The following is a 17,560-nucleotide window of genomic DNA, read 5'->3' on the forward strand; positions in this document are numbered from 1 at the left end:
AAACCTATATAACCTATATTTTACGGTGGACTACAGAACGATGTGAAGAAAAACCATCCAAATAAAAATATAATGCTTGCTCAAGTTAAGCTGCAATTCCCAGAGGGTAAAACTCTTCACATACGGAGTTGACGCCATGGAACCAGGCATGTGGGAGCGGCGAGTCTGCTCACGAGTGGTGTAAACTGACACCTCAAACAGGGGAAACCATGGTAGCTGAAATGAGGCACTTTCTCACCAGGGACAATGTGGTCATGAGGGGTGTATACCTCCGTTTTCCAGGAAAACACACAGTACCTCAGAGCATTATCCTCTTTGGAGCCCAAAACAAAATAAATAAATAATCATAAAGATGCCAGCCTACAAATATATCAGTGCTGTGTAAATAAATCCCAGATCTTGGAGTATTACAGCATTTGTTGCTCAGTGTTTCCAACCACAATATTGAAAACGGATAAGATTTCGGCTTCCCAACTGCACATCTTCAAATGTCAGCCTGGGGCGAGAACGTGTACCTGGAGCACTGCTGGCTTCAACACTAGTTTGTTTTCAAATCCAGCTCAACAGCACAGAGGCACTGTGGGTCAATGGAAACATCCGGGGTTGAAATTTAAACAGAACATGATGAGGCTCTTCTCAGCACAGCTCTACAAACAGTGCAGAGAGTCAGAGTTCCAATAAGGTTTGTCTTAAGACCAAACTGAGACACAAAGCCATTTGTCCCAAGTAGTAGCAGGGTTGTGGGACCAGGCAGTAAGGCTAATAACTTGTCTGGAGCAGGTAATGAGAAAACAGTCATATGCCAATTCACACTAAATATGTAGCACCATGACTGGAATAGAAAAAAAAAAAAAAACAAACAAAAAAAAAACACGACAATGTCACATATTGCCAAGTACAAGGGGAACACTTCTTAACTCCTTTGTATTAACTTTAACTGCGACTAAAAACAAATTATTGTATTAAAGAAATAAAGAAACATGAACAAGCAAAGAATGCAGCAACTACCTTAAATATACTCTAAATCAACATATATGGATATCTGATATCAATACGTACGTCGTAACTTCAGCTTCTCATTACTACTATTTTTTTCCCCTTGCAAATACTTTGGGACATTTTCACAGCTAGGTGTCAGTTGGTCATCTTAACGCCTTTGACCACAATCACACAAAAAAACAAAAACAAATGGTGCACAGCAATCTTGCCCGAACCCTCAGCAGCAGCTGCTGTAACTAGTGAGTCATGCAGTTGCATTGCAACCAACCCTATAACCAGAAATATGATTAGCTTCCATTTTATGTTTAGCCAAAATAAAATTCTGTTTTATGTACAGCCTTGTTTGTAGATAAGTATACAAACATACGTCAACATTTTGGATCTTCGCAGCATTCGGTTGCAAGCCCTGTGATTTGACTTTAGCCTCCTCTTAGCTACCTAATATTAGCTAGCATAGAATAGCAGAAAGTAGATGTAAATATAATCATTAGCCACAGGCCTTTAAATTCATACATACAACTTGCTGTTTTAACAGTGTTTACTTAAACATTACATATTAAAAAACAGGTACCTAAAAGATAAGAAAAAAAGAGAACGAAAGCAATAGAAGACAAGTAAACAAACAAACAAACAAACAAACAAACAAACATATAAATATGGCCCTGACTGAACTCCCTTTCGTCTTTTCTATTAGATTCAACGCTCAGCAATTGACCGCTGACCAGGGAGGTAGCACACCATGAATTCTTCCACATTTCCAGATGCCCTATAGGCATCAACTGGGAAAGATTTACAAGACCCAAAGCAGGGCACTCACATCCTTTAATTGGCACCATACTAAAGTGATCAGTGCCTGGATAAGATTTCATGATGCTTCTCATTAAAATTCCATTAATGCCAGCCGGTGCCTCTGACTGGTTCGCATGATTTAATTTCCGGTGTAGTACTGTTTTTAGCATATTGCCATATGACTAGGGGGGACTGGGTTCTGAAATAAGACTTTTTTTCGTGTGTGTTTTTCTTTCTTCACCAAGCTGCAGTGCTTGTCATCAACCACTCATCAGAGGCGATCTTAAAGCGCAGCTCTGTGAGGCACTACAGCCTGCTCTCAATGTCACCTTATGTGGCGTGTTTAGCGAGCATTAAATGTCCAAAACTTTTTTTTTTCTCCCTCCCTTTTAAATGATTAAAAGTTGGATGGAATCCATTCCGCACAAATTTTATGCAAGAGCACGGAGAAGACTTGCCGAGAGGAAGGGAAGTGAGGAAATGCCACTGTTAAGCACTTACTAGCCCAGTAATGATATCAACAAACCCAGTTAGCTAAAATGCAACAAGCTGTACCACCACTGCTGTTTCACAATAACAATTAACCGACATAACACATCCAGATCAGGTTTGTTCAGTGAAAGTAACCTCAAAACATCGTCATACGTCATTTCATACACGTTTGCTTCAACCGCTTCAATTGACCGCTGACGATTTCTACATTCGTGTCTCATTGTGGCTTCTTACCTCTGTACATTCCCAAATGGAATATAAAAGAAACTACAAAAATAAAGCAATCTCCCACATACAGCTGTTTACGTACAAAAAACCTCCTTTAGGACAAAAGGTTTTGTATAATTGAAAAGTAGTAAGCCCTAACGACATTCAAATGTGCTTTACAGTAATTAAAGACAGACACATTTGGATTCATTCATAAAATACAATACAAAGGCTGCACAAGGGAAAAAAATGAAAAGATTCAAAAATTTTAAAAAGTTGCCTAAATAGAATGCTGCAAGTCAGAAAAACCCGGAAATTAGTTTAGCTTTTTGCGCTTCAAATCAATGGGTTTTTGATTAAATGTCTGAAACAGGTTTTGCGTTTAAGAACACAAAAGCTCAGGATATTTTATTCTATGACTCAAAATATGACTAATTTTTTAAGTCTTACATGTCTTAAAAAAAGCGATTGCTAATAAGTGATTACAGACGGGACAACAGAAGGTTGTCTGGGAAATTAAACATTGTCATCACACCAAACAGCAAAACTCAGCTACTAAAGGCAAACTATTCCAGATCAAAACCATTCAGATCCGTCCACAAAAAGAGCACAGTGGAGATTCATCGGGTAACGTGTTTAATACGTAACGACTGACAGAAACAGACACTGTAGTCATGCGATCATGGTGTAGTTCTGACAGAACTTAATTTTAGTTTTTTGATTCTGCTGATTGTATTTAGGCATCAATATTCATACAGGCTTATTTGTGAAAATTCTCTTGCACAAACTTTATAAGAATCATAAACGTTTGTTGGTCAAAGTTGATTTGTTGCAATAATCCAAAAGCCAATGAAAGAAAATCCTATTGGCTTTATGTCGAGGGAATCGGAGTGATGCTAGGCAAAACTTCCCAGCTGGCCTATAAAAAGACATAATACATCATCATCATTATCCCTGCAGCACTCTACTGAATTAGATTTCTTAATAAAGTCAGTATTTCTGCATTCGAACAACCGTTCATAAAATCTCACGTACTACAATTCCTCGTAACCCAGTAAGTTTACAAAAAATAGAAGAAAATAAATGTTTTGAGCTGTGAGTGAATTTTGAAATGACTCAAAACATCTACAGGAAGGTTATTAGCCTTAAACAAGTATACAATGTTATGTACTGTTATGTACAATATTATGCTCAACAGTCTGTCATACAGCGTGTGGGCCTTTAATACCAAGTCTGATTTCCACAGATGAGGAAACAGTAGCAAAAACTAGCTGTTAATAATGCTGCTTTCCTTTTATCGCCACAAGGATGCACGATGTGCACTTGGCAACCTAACCAGAATAAAAAGTTTTATAGTAAATAGAAGATATTTGTGTTGAGTCTTCAGCCTGGTGCAAGAAAAAAAAAAGAAAAAAAAGAAATATATATTTAAAAAACAAACAAAAAAAAAAAAACACATTGGCTATCATTTATAACGCTAGAATTTAAAGAATGTACATAAAATGTTCACACAAAAACAAACTTCTGCATGGACCACAGACATCGTCTTTGAGTCTTTTGTGTTAACATTCACAGCATTTTACTCATATCTGTGTACTGGTCGACATTGTTCTTTGTGTATTATTGTACCGTGCTTGTACACTTGTACACTTTTTGTAGCTGTGTCTACTGTACTTATTTGTGTGTTGTCTCCTGAGGGCTGGGTTTTATGTAGCATCAGGATCCTGGAGGAACCTTTTACTGTGTACTGATGCAGCTGTTGTAATATACTGCTGTAATGACAATAAGAGCTTCTTGACTCGAACGTTTGTCAAAGAATCATAAGGTTGTGAAGCATGAGATCGATTCTAAGACAAAATAAGGTGATGATTCCTACAGCATTGAGCGTTGAGGATCGTGCAGCCCGGATACATACTGTAGAATGTAGGTCCTGAAGGACTGTGATAGCGGTGATAAGCCATCCTGCGTGTCCCTTGCCCACTAAAACCCTGCTTATAGATGCAAGACAATCTCCTTATATCGACTTGGCCATCTCCCTCGGGTTCAAGGGCTTTCTTATTAAAATAGGCTCTGACAAGCCCTGTAAAGCAAAACAGCAGTGTGCCTGGTAACTTCAAGCACTAGGCCCGGTAATTTAACTCCCATTCCAACAAAAGACACAAAAAAGGTATTCAGCAGCCCCTTTTTTTTTTTTTAAATCAAAGCCTCATTACAGTATTAGGCAGGATGCAAGAGTGCCAGAAATTCTTGAACTAATTGTACACGGACAGTATAAAAGCCGGTTTAATGCCGCTAAGGAATAAACAAGAATGTTTAAAAACTGTTCATGAACAAAGCAGACAAGGAGCTCATCAAAAATATAAGCAAATAAATAAATAAATAAATAAATAAATAAATAAATAAATAAATAAATAAATAAATAGTATTCTACTTTAAAAAAAAAAAAAAGAAAAGAAAAGAAAAAAGAAAAGCGCCTCACACTGAGCCCTGGGTGTGTGGAATTTATGACAATTTTAAATAGCTTCTCTTTGCCAGCCAAGCAGACAATAGCCACGGCAGGATTCCCCCTCAGAGAGAGAGAGCAGCGGCTCAGATTTCACCCTCGTACACTCACCACAACCACATCTCTGCCAAACACTAAATGAATCTCTCCAGTTCCCTGGGAAAAAATGATTTTGGCCTTGCGACTCAAGCAGCATGTTTATTGTTTTTGGAGCCACATGACAGATGTGTGTATGCATGTATATTGATGAATCAGATTTTCTGCATTAAAAAAAAATAAATAAAATAATAATAATAATAATAATAATAATAATTACTATTATTATTATTCTCAACCTGGGTAGTAATTGGTAATAAAATCCAGACAAATCCAGATGCAGAAGTCAACCAGATCAGCTGTTTGTTCCTGTAAGTATGCAACCTACTAAAACTACTACAGCTTCTCTGATGGCTGATCACAAACAAAGTGCCTTAAAAGCTAGACCTTCATTTCTGACAACTAGTTTAAAAAAAAATAAAAGTCCAAAGGTAATTTCTCATTTTCCCGATTACTGCAATGATGAAGAGAAAAATATTCCTGCTTTTGGACAAAAGGAGGAGGCAAATGTTTTACGACTCTCGCAAACGCATGGTGAAGGACTAAAAGACTTTGCTAGCAGACAGCCTTTATAAACCGTGCTTCAATAAACCACTTCCTCACGGCCCTTACCTCCTTTCACTCAAAGAGAGAAGGGTGTTGGGGGGGGGGGGGGGGGGGGGGTGGGTGAGTGTAAGTAAGCATTTATGGCCCAGTTCCTGTTTTGGACTCTTGCGCCTAAGTCACCCCTCCCTTTCCATTCCGTCTCTCCCTCCCTCCATCCCTTCCTCCATCCCTCCCTTTTCCGCTCCTTTCATTCCAGTGGAGGAGACAGCCTGCAGTTTCATGGCCTCAGCCCTTTGTGCACCACCAATACAAGTAGATACGATTTTTGCCCGGTCGTAAAGCAATTACGGGCTTGTTCTCGCAGATGTTTAATCTTAGGCTCGACCACTGCCAGGAGACGAAAGCTGAGGGAGCTGAAAAACATGTTGGGTCATTGAGAAACTCTCCTTTCCCCCACCTCAAACACAGAAGACCTACAGAAGCTGTTAGAAGAGCCTTTCTAACTGTAATGCAGGGCAGGTTACCTTACTTACTACCTTACTCTTTTCTACAGTTTTCACGTAGAAGTTTCTGTTAAGAAGAAAATGCCTTCTGAATCAAATGCTCTCAAAACATCTTATCATAAAAGGTGAAGACATTTCTGTGAGGTCAAAAAACCCCCACAAAACAGCACAATATTAGGTTTATTACTTTTAAACAATTAAAAGATATAATAAAACATGATTCTTTCATATTTTTTGAGGATTTTTATTTTATGTCTACAGAAATGTTATCACAGTGACAAGAAGGAAGTTAAAATTTGACTGCTTTAACTTGCAGTCAAGTTATAAATCTGTAATAAATTTGAACATCCTAATTTCAGATTCAAAGCAGCTGCTTCTAATGTAACGGCTCTAAACCTGCTTGAAAACAACAACAAAATAACAAAAAAAAAAGATACTTATGTGAGATGTAGTGCATAATGAAAAAGAATAGTCATACCGCCTCCTCTTCTCGGATTGGACCAAACGTACGGTCACTGTGTACTAGTGCACATGCAACTGCTAAGTCATTCCAATACATCAACCAGAAATAAAACAAAGAAAATACTTTTTTTTAAATAAAAACAAACAAACATTTTTAACCAAAAAAAAAACAAAACACCACAAAAAAAAAAAAAAAAAAAAAAAAAAATACGACACGTTGTAAAGAAAAAGAAATGTAATGTTTTTGACAAATGTTTAGGACTCTTCGTTTGCTCCAGAATGAGAAGATACATCCTGCTATTCAGCCAGAAGCCTGACTAAAGATACAAAGAACTTCTTTATGATCATCTTTAAATCATAATGTGTAATGTTCTTAGAAGATTGTGATTATTAGACTTGGAGAATTGCATCTATTAATTAGCAGTAAACGGAGAAAGAACACCATTATATTATCATTATAAGACTAGCTCTAGGGGTGTAATGAGGAAGAAATCCTCACTGGAAGTAATCTAATCCAGATGTATGATTAATCTTTGGAGTGTGTATCCAGAAACAAACAAACATTTCATAATAGAGTGCTAAATTTTCCTTTAGTAACATCATACAGGACTTACAGAGAGACAGAGAGAGAGAGAGAGAGAGAGAGAATATAACCATCAACAGCAGTTCGTCTCTATAAATTCACAGTTTATACACATTGAGAATAACACTGTCGCCGCATGATTAACTAATATTCCACAACTTTCTTTTCTTCCTCTCTCACTGTACTCCCTCCATCATCCCACCCTTCCTGGGTTCAGCTGCTTAGTAAGGATAGATTGTTTCCTCTGAGCGAGTGAGAACGATCTCGGACTTTCCGGCCCTCTTTCACTGTGGCTTTGCTAGACATCTCCGAATGACATTTAAGCCGTACTTTGCCTGAAGACAGCTGGAATTAAAGCCACGTCAGGGACTTACCTTATTGGACATGTGCTGCATACAATACCACAGATCAGTGACCAGCTAGAGCAACAGACAGATTTAAATGGCATGTTATTCCCCCCCACGGGCAAACACGGCCATCTGATCATCAGCTGCCCGCGAAGAGGAACGCGCAGACTCTCTGGTGGTTACTGCATTAACATCAAAAGGTGATGTCCAAACATTCACCCTACTCCACATGGCCATGTTTTATAAAACTTTCCCTGATTGGTAATTCTTAATTATTTCTCTTAATCAGCTTGTACAATCTTCAACAGCTGATCTTTTTTTTTTCTTTCAAAAACACAAATAAGTACTTTTCTCCTCTTCCAATTAAGCATTACAGTTCACGCTGGTCATGCAAAGCTGTCGTGATCGCTCTAATTGGAAAAATGTGTGTTGCACAATCATGCTTTTACTTCATGTTCTCAGATTGTTTCCTCTTTGGTGTGATTTACAGATACCACACACACAAAAAAAAGCTGGCTGTCGTTACAGAGGATGCATCCTAGACTTAAAAAAAAAACTAGAAAGGCTGTTGCACCAAGCCAAATAACACCGCACAGCCTTGCAGCTTCTCAACATATTTATTTCATTAGAAAGAGATCAAATAAAATATATTATATTCCTGGTGAACTGCAGAGAAATAGTGCAAATGTAGAGCGAAATATTTGCCCATTTCTGTAACTACGTTCTCAGCTATTGAGGACAGACTTAATACAGTCTTTCATTTGTATTTACTTGTTATTACCTGCTGCTACCTTACATTTTTATATTTTATATTATTTTATATATAAAGAAAATACCTCTTTTTTTTTTCCCGCCCTGTATGTTGCTACTGGATGCCTGAATTTCCTGTGGGAGGGATGGAGGGAAGGATGAAAGAAAAAAGAAAAAAAGAAAGACAGAAAGAAAAAAATAAAGAAAAAAGCAAGAAAGACAGAAAGAAAAAAGAAAGAAAGAAAGATCAATGGAAAGAAAGACAGATGGAAAGAAATAATAGATTACTTACTTTCTATTTGTCTGTCTGCTAGTCTGCCTTTCTATCTGTCTGCTAGTCTGCCTTTCTATCTTTCTCTCTGCCTGTCTGTCTGCCTGTATGCCTTTATATTTTTCTTCCTGTCCTTGTCTGCCTGCCTGTCTTTCTCTCTGCCTGTCTATCTTTCTGTCTGCCTGCCTATGTCGGTCTGCCTTTTTATCTGTCTGCCGGTCTGCCTTTCTGTCTGTCTGCTGGTCTGCCTTTCTATCTGTCTGCCGGTCTGCCTTTCTGTCTGTCTGCCGGTCTGCCTTTCTGCCGGTCTGCCTTTCTATCTGTCTGCTTGATGTACAAAAATACATCAAGCAAGTGACAGTTCTGTGGGTGGAAATGTCTTGTTGATAAGAGAGGTCAGAGAACAATGATTAGACTGGTTCAAACCACCCGGAAGGATACAGTCAGTCAATCAGTCTTTACAACCGTGGTGAGCAGAAAAGCATCTCCGAAGACACAAAGCATGAAAGCTTTTGGTGGATGAGCTCCAAATTCAGAAGACCACATCAGGCTCCTTTCCTGTCATACAAGAACAGGAATCAGAGAGCTACAGACTCACTAAAACTGGACAGTCTGGATATTTTTCTATTCATCACCTGTCCTGTTTTAGTGAGACTGTGCCCATGATAGCATCAGATTCCTGTTCTTGTCAGGCTCTGTCACCAAATTTGCAGAGTGATGATTTCAGTTACTATATCCTTCCTGTTGGCTTGAACCAATCTGGTCATTTTTCAAGGCATTTTATCCAACAAAACTGTCACAAAATGGAGGTTTTTAGTTTCTCTCCATTCTGAGTGCACTCTTTAGACTGCTGTGTGTAAAGATCCCAGGAGATCAGCATATACAGAGCTGAAATACTCGAACCGACAATCAGACCTCAGTCAAAATCACCATGATGACGATTCTCCCCATTCTGATGGGCATTAACTAAATTCCAGAGGTTTGGTTACCACAATGTAAAGTGGGCGTGGTTTCTGGAGGTCTTGGAAAACGCCCTCTTTCAAAAAAAAAAAAAAAAGAGCATACCTACGATGGATAATTAAGGACAAAAAACAGTCATACAGGTAGATTTTATATTTTATATCTATTATGCTTTATTACCTTAAAGTTAAGCTATTTTCGAAAACAAATAAACAACGGTTATTGTTAGGTTTAAGGTTAGATGATCAAATAGGCCATTCCCATCCAATGACGCAATATCTGTTACGCTGTTGTGAAATCCCTGGAAATAAGTGCATCCCGTGAACTGCTGCCGCTGCCACACGATTGGCTGATTAGATAATTACACGAATGAACAGTTGTGCAGGTGTTCCTAATAAAGCACTCGGTAAACACCACCAAACTCCGGAATAACTTAGAGGCTGAATGTTAGCGAATCTTAGCTCGCACATGTTTTGCTTGAAAGTAGCACATGGAAGTGTAGCAAGCCAATCCAGACTGCAGCCTTCAGTGTTCGGATTTTTGAGGGTAGATATTTAATTTACTTTAAAGAACATAAGACATTTAGCAGGATAAGTTTATTATACAAAGATTAATATTATACAATAGTTCAAGATAAATATTAGACTTATATTTAAATGTGTTTGTATTTATCCCTAATGATCGATGACTGTGGCGACTGGAGCAAGAAAAAACTCCCTTCGATGGAAGAGGAAGAAACCTTGAGAGGAACCAGACTCAAAAGGGAACCCATCCTCATTCGGGTGACACTGGAGGGTGTGATTATAAATTGTTATAAATTATATAATTGTTATATGTATAACCTCCATTTCTATAGTCATTTACAGTCTGATAATTGTGTATTGGTTGTGTATTGTTGTCCTCAAAGACCAACAGGATATGTATAGGTCTGGGGTCTGTCCTTAAACGAACTCATTCCTCTTTCCAGGACCTACAATTTCACAAGCCTTTCGTTTCAAGATTCTTAATAAACATCTAGAACAGCCTATTAACAAAAGGTAGAAATGTTTTGACTGACAGCGATTCAGCACAGACGTTTTCATACAACATTCTTTGGGTGAAAAAAAAAAAGTTAATAGATGTCATTGACATTTTTTCCCCCCAATCATGGACCAGTGCAGAAGTGACTGAGAAGCTGAATGAAACCGATGCATTCTACACATTCACACGCTTCCAAATCTGTCCAAATTCATCATAACAGTCAAACATCCCTGATCATATAAGATGTATTTGTATATGGCCTGCCTTCCGATTACATGTCCTACTCGCACTCCTTAAATGAACATGCATGTTCTGTGCTGGCTTCACACTTCCTTCAATGGCTGGTTTATCTGGCTCACGCTCCCTCCATCTGTGGTTAGATATCGAAGTCTTTTGGATTAAGCTGTAACAGATGAGCTGCATAAGGGGCCGTGTTTAAACAATTTAGTGAAAGGCATTCAAAATGTAAATAGTTTAACATCTCCCCCCCCCCACACACACACAAAATGTCGAACAAATGCACCATATCACCCCCTGTGATTTCTATAGACGTGTACACGACTTGTATACATAGTGTCCGTTTTGTCGGCAAACCACAAGTGTGAGATTTCGGTCTGTTTATAAAGCACAATATAAGCCGTTCGTTCTTTGTGTCAAGGGCTTTACTAGACTTTATAAGAATAAAACGTATACAGACAGTTTACCATGTGTCTGAACAAAACCGCAGGCACTGTGCAAAATTGAAGGTGACAGTCCCTAAAGCCTCTCTGTGATGACAAAGAGAACACTTTTTGCACTCGCTGCTAAATTATGGGAAGCCTTGTGACCACCCAAAAGCCACACAGCTATATTTTAGTGATTTTTTTTTTTTAAAGGCTGGCATCAATGGGCGCAGGTGAAATGTACAGCCGTGTTCCAGTCCATTTCTTTTGAGTTTACCCTGTACCCCTCCTTCGCCAAAAACACATACACTCCCCCAACAGGCTCCCGACACTAAATATCAGGTTTCCAAGGCTACACAGCATGGCCGCTAATCATAGCCTTTTTTTTTCTCTCTAGCCAAGCAGACTGGAGTCTGTTTAAAATGTGTCTAGCTGGCAATAATTCTTCCAAATTGATGGCATTTCTCGTCCATCCAGCAATACACTTCAACATGCTTGTAGATTTGTGTCATTTAAGGACACGAAGTTGAGCATGCACTCACAGAAAATGATGTGTGTGACAAAACGCAACTGTCAAGTTTCCTTAGATGACTTCAGCTCGCTTTATGAATGTGGAAAATTACAGAGAATGACCAATATAATAAACAAAAGCCTTCCCTTTTTACACGAATCACAGAGGTATTTTGTATAACACGGAACAGCTGTGCGATGGGTAATGTCGGATGGTGGCAAAGATTTAAATAAATAAATAAATAAATAAATAAATAAATAAATAAATAAATAAGAATGAAAGGAAGTGACTAAAGATATTTGGAAGATGAGAGGTTGGAAGAAGGGGAGGGAGAGGGAGAGAGGGAGAAGGAGGGAGATACTGCTGTTCTCTTATAGACAAGACTGTTGGTATTAAACTGTCAAACACATGCCCGTCTGTGCACGAGGTTTTTCCTCCAACTTCCCTCCCAGCTCCACTCGACGCTGGCGAGCGTGATCAAAGCTACAAGTCGGGAGGCCATGATGGGGGTGTGGGGGGGAGAGCCTCCCAGGACCCCAAATAATAAGGCTGATTGTTTACGTTACATGCACTCCATAAATTCTGTCCTGTCTAAGACAGCGGCTTATCTGAATTCAGTGGCCACAGAGAGCCCTGTTGTGAATTATTCAGGAAACATGGAAAAAATCAGTGACTCATGTCTGAAGCAGTTTAGAATTAGAAAGGTCACTTTTTTGCGGTTTGAGTACACACTAAACAAGACACTAGATACGAACGTCTGTGATCAATAAACAGCTGGTCGGTTTATCATCTGAAGCTCATGCTGATGTTCAATCTATATCAACCTTATCTTCATAGAAGTAACGTACAGCCATGAAGCCTTGATGTGCCTCGATTCGTTCTGGATTGCAAACTTTCCCAAATCAATTATGAAACGATGTCTCGGTGCAACATGCAAGTAACCTCCGGAAGTACTTAGGCTTCGTAATTTGTCATGCCACAAAAACACATTAGGCTGCATACCATATAGTTCTAAAAGGGAGTTCCGAAGAATCACTAAGGCCCTGTCATAAGGCAGGATTTATTAGAGGTTAAGTATCCTCCTGCTGGTTTTGAACTTTTTCAGAAGGCCTCGCAACACATTTGTCAAGGAAGGGAGGGTTACAGCAGAGATGTTAAAGCAAACCTACAATTGGTACACCTCCTGTCATCAACAGCCGACAGTGCATGGTTCAAGCACTTTTCAAATTACAACGTGGTGATTTACGGCCTTAATGTTTCGACACGAGAAAATATGGCAAGGTAGATTTTCACCAGAGTGTCCACACACAAACACACACGGTACTTCAGAACTTCCTTTTAGAGCTAATGTTTACATTAGCTCTAACTAAAAGTAAGGCTTTTCTATTCAATAAATCATGACCAGTGAGGAACACAGGGCACAAAAACTGAGGAAATATCACCACACATTTACAAAGTCAGTCAAGGTGAACAGAAGCAAAACAGAACCTAAATTAGGCGTTTTATTTCCCAAACTTTGCGGCAAGATTCCCCACTGCACTACGCTAGTAAATCAACTCCCCTATGTCCCTTGTCAATTCCCCTAAAGTTTACTACCAGTGTGCAGTTTGTCCTGCCTGTTTTCATGCACAGACTGTGATAAGGAATATTACAAGTTTAAACCTAGACCACAATGAATAAACAAACAATTCCATGCTTCTTTGTTTACACTACTATTTGATGTTAACCTGTGAATCTATCCAACCCTTACTGGAATATTATGGAGGCATAATCTGGTCCTATTTTTGCATCATGTGTGTTTGCTATTCCTTCTACACACATCCATGTTAGGGTGGCATGACATGTCAGACCTGTTTCAGTCGTATTGCTACATGTTGCAAAATTTTGTGCAATGCATGAAGAAGAAAAAAATGTCAAAAAATATCATACGATGGTTAAAAAGCCTGGAGAGTTTAAACGTTTGGTCGGGATGCTTCAGGTTGGAAATGAACCGACTGCTGTAATTTAAACACCAGTGATGCTAGAATGATCAGTCAGATTGTAACAGTGCAGCCTCCTGCCTCAGTCTGTCTGCACGCACGCGCGCACACACACACACACACACACACACACACACACACACACACACACACACACACACACACTTCAACCGGCTCCAATTCACAAGTGCACACAAATCCAGTGAAAACCTCCGCCTGCAGTGAGTCGTGTGTAATTAGGACAGATTCTGCTTGGCATTTCGCCCAGCACTTGTTTCCTCAGAACAAACTCAAAGCTTCAGAAACTGTGCTTCAAAGCAACAAACAGTTTAATTGATCCCTTTTTCCTCCTGCAAAAGGGAACCGAATCAGCTTAAACCTACTGACTGAACCGATCCCTTATTTATTCGGTCCTGTTTGTCTGGGACATTTATAACGAATATAAAGATCTGAGGACGGAAGATGATATTAAACAGTCCTGGGTGTCAGTAGGTGGCACAGACGGACAAGTAGAACAGATTTATTTACTTTAGAGCTTTTTGACAGAGATATTACTAAAAAAAAGCTTGTTGATACGCATTTGATTAAGCAAAAGCTTGAACCGAAAACAAACTTCCACGAGCGTTAACAACACTGACGTTAATCACAACACTGAGACTATGGAAATATAACAACAGCAAAACATCACCAAGCATGCATTAAGCTCTCACACACGCGCACACACACACACACGCGCGCGCGCACACACACACACACACACACACACACACACACACACCGAGCGGACAGCGATGCGCAAAGGTTACGCAGAAATCCAGCCAAATATAAAACATCTGTTTCTTCACGCACCTCTTTTTGGTCTCGGGAAACTTTCATGCAGATGAAACACTACTTTCTCCACAAAGTGCTGGATGTTGGTGTGCTCCGGCCCGCGGACAAACACCAGCCAGTCGTGTGTGAAGCCCTCAGCGGTGGGTTTCTTCCGGACCTGAGCGCGGTGCCCGAGCTCCAGCTTCACCTGAACAGCACCCTGTAAATAGCACCAAGAGAAAACAACTGTATATCTAATAACCTTCTGCTCCCATCCAAGCGCACGAGCGACAACGCGGAAGGCATGAATAGTTTTTAAATCTTCTCTCAATGCACTTTTTTCTGCATATGCAGGAGCGTTTTAATGCACACCGAAAGCTCCACAACCCGCTCCTCGCTACCGGCTTTACCGAAAAGCACCTCGTTTTATTTGTAGACGTGCTCTTGCAGCATACAACTAATCCGAATATACTTTATATATCATCTGCATGCACATTCTAATATGCGTTGATTTAGCGCGTTCGCCGTCTTTTGCTACGGAGAAGAGCGAGAGATAGGAATAAAACAACAGCGCTAAGGCACGTGAAGGCGCGAGCACCGTTTCTGCAGGTAAATCCTACTCACCGAGCTGGCCATTCTCGAGGCCACGGGATAATGCTATTTCATGGAAAATTTTGTTTAAATAAGAATAACACGGACTGCGGACGGCCGATGGCGGACATGGTCTCTTAATTGAGCCCCAGCCCGAGTTTCAAGGAGTGAAGTGAAGTGAGACGCATGCGCCCTGGATGTACGTGGACGCGTAAAGGCGAGCGCGTGCGCGCAACACCCCAGCGAGAACGCGCCGATTGGCTACTTCTAAAGCCACATAGTACATAGTGCCAAAGCAGGACGCCAGTATAGATGGGTTTGTGTAGCTTGCTGTTTTTTTGTGCTGTTTAGTACAATAACACGCCGTAATACACCTACTACTACGGTTGTATAAATCATACGTTAAACTTGCGCTAATTTACAGGTTAAGTGTTACATGTACAGGAAATAAGACTATATATATATTCACACAATGTTGTATATTGTGTGCTGCTACACAAAATGGCCAACTTATTATAATTATTATTTACAATGTCCTTTAAGTCAGATAGTGACACCTGAAACCAGTGGTTCTCATAATAAACACCTCTATAAGTCCATGAAGCAAAGCCAGGGCAACCTTAATCTTTTATTTCCTTACAGTGGAGGATATCACAATAAGTTAATATATCCATTATTTATATCTATATATCTACAGTTCTCATCCTTTTAGTCTTGGAAAAAAACTGACAGTAAGTTACAATCTAATTTTAATCTTATTAACCATGAATTTATCTTTCATAGGAACAAAATGTCCAAAACCAAAAAAATAATTGTTCATTCCTCATTCATTCTGTGAATCTGTCTGTTCCAGGAATACCATTAACCCATAACAGGGCACCATCCATGTGCACACTTACATACACACCTATGGGCAATTGTGAGTCATTATTCCACCTAGTAATATTTTTGAGTTGGGAGGAAACTAGAAAGCCTGGAGGAAACCCACATGGGGTACACGTTTAAATACTATTACTAATATTTCAATAGTTGACTTATGTTCTTAATGAAACAATCACTCCACTTATTTTCATTCTTTAAGAGGTGTGTGTATAGTGACTTAGTGGTTAGCCTTAAATTTGTATTAAATTACCTACTAAATGGAAGGCTTGAATCTGCTAAGGTAATGATTAGTGAAGGTTCACATTGATCCACACATTGATCCACAGATTTGGAAAATACCCTGTTCTGTTATGGTAAATGCTGACAGGTGTTACTTCCTGTTCAGATGTTGATAAGCCATGTGATTGTGAAGTTAACCAGTGATGTGCAGTATAGACTTAAAGCAAACTTGGGAAAACAAAGCTTATTGCAATAGGAAAGTTTTAAACAGTGACAGCTTAGAATAAGAAATGATAGATGAAGCACTTAAACGTATCACTGAGAAATTTCATTTGGATGTCACTTTGGATGAAAGTCACCCAGTTTTTTCTTAGCACATTGCTAATTTCAAACTTTCAGTAATATCCTTCTGTCAGTCAGTGCTTTAAACCGTGCCGAGACCAGATGGTGTAACAAGCCATACAGCCGAGCTACACAACAATGAACAGGTTCATTTCTGTGTAATTAAGACGTATCAGACATCAGATTCACTATATCTTCTTTTCTAAATAGTCGTCTGCTTTATGTACATGACTTTTAAGAGCCACTACACATTTCATCACAATTACATTCCAGCAATCCAGCTGATTGGCCATGAGCTGTCAATACTAGAAAGTATTGTCAGAATGAATACTGTAACTGAAACACTGAAAAAAGCACATACAAACATGGTCTATCAGTGTATTTTGTTATTAATATCCTACCTTTCATCTTTCTTGCTAATGACACATTTAGTAAATTGGCTCTTATATTCAATGATGTATACCAGATGTATGCACCAGATGTTACTATTTTCCCCTTCAGTTCAGCACACGAATGAAACATTTGCCTGGAATTACTGCAAAATCAGTAGTAGCTCACCAAATCACAGAGAAACTGTCACAGAGAAATGTTCCAGAGCACTTTTTAAAATGATGTTAGTGATATCTTGCTAGCAAAGCGCTTACAGACATATGATGTGGTTGGACATCCTGTTCGTTCAATAAACCATTTCTGATTCTACTTTAGTAAAACGGAAACCTTGATTTCACCTAACAATCTGATAAGATTAAATGGGTGATATAAAAAAAAGATACCGTAAAATGAATTCTACAGACCCCTTAAAATACGTCTATACAAATATTAGGCGCGTTTATTAAATGTGTTATAAAAAATTGTCTTGATTTTTATTGGAATGCTTCTCCCCAAAAATATGTTCTTGCTCTCACACCGTAATGTATAATATTGTATTAATATTGTTGGGCCCTTGAGCAAGGCCCTTAATCCTCTTTTCTCCAGGGCAGCTGTATCATAGCTGTGCTCTGACCCCAACCTCCAAATTTAGGATATGTGAAAAAAG

The 17,560-nt window shown here is 39.1% G+C and overlaps 2 protein-coding genes across 3 annotated transcripts in view; one reads left to right on the forward strand and one right to left on the reverse strand.

Moving 5' to 3' along the window:
* mllt3 (MLLT3 super elongation complex subunit) overlaps positions 1–15,271 on the reverse strand; it is a 49,042-nt gene extending 33,771 nt beyond the window's left edge. For both annotated transcript variants that reach the window (XM_027169153.2, XM_027169152.2), the window contains exons 1-2: positions 15,115–15,271; positions 14,530–14,710 (exon numbers count right to left, since the gene is read on the reverse strand). In XM_027169153.2, coding sequence (XP_027024954.2) covers positions 14,530–14,710; positions 15,115–15,126 — 193 coding nt within the window. In that variant the 5' untranslated portion in view covers positions 15,127–15,271. The remainder of the gene's footprint in view (positions 1–14,529; positions 14,711–15,114) is intronic.
* The window catches only part of focad (focadhesin), a 58,001-nt gene continuing 55,132 nt past the window's right edge, over positions 14,692–17,560 (forward strand). The window contains exon 1 of the mRNA XM_047810492.1: positions 14,692–15,099. The gene's annotated coding sequence lies outside the window, so the exon portion shown is untranslated. The remainder of the gene's footprint in view (positions 15,100–17,560) is intronic.

Source organism: Tachysurus fulvidraco, chromosome 1 (genome assembly GCF_022655615.1).
Source record: "Tachysurus fulvidraco isolate hzauxx_2018 chromosome 1, HZAU_PFXX_2.0, whole genome shotgun sequence".
NCBI lineage: Eukaryota > Metazoa > Chordata > Actinopteri > Siluriformes > Bagridae > Tachysurus > Tachysurus fulvidraco.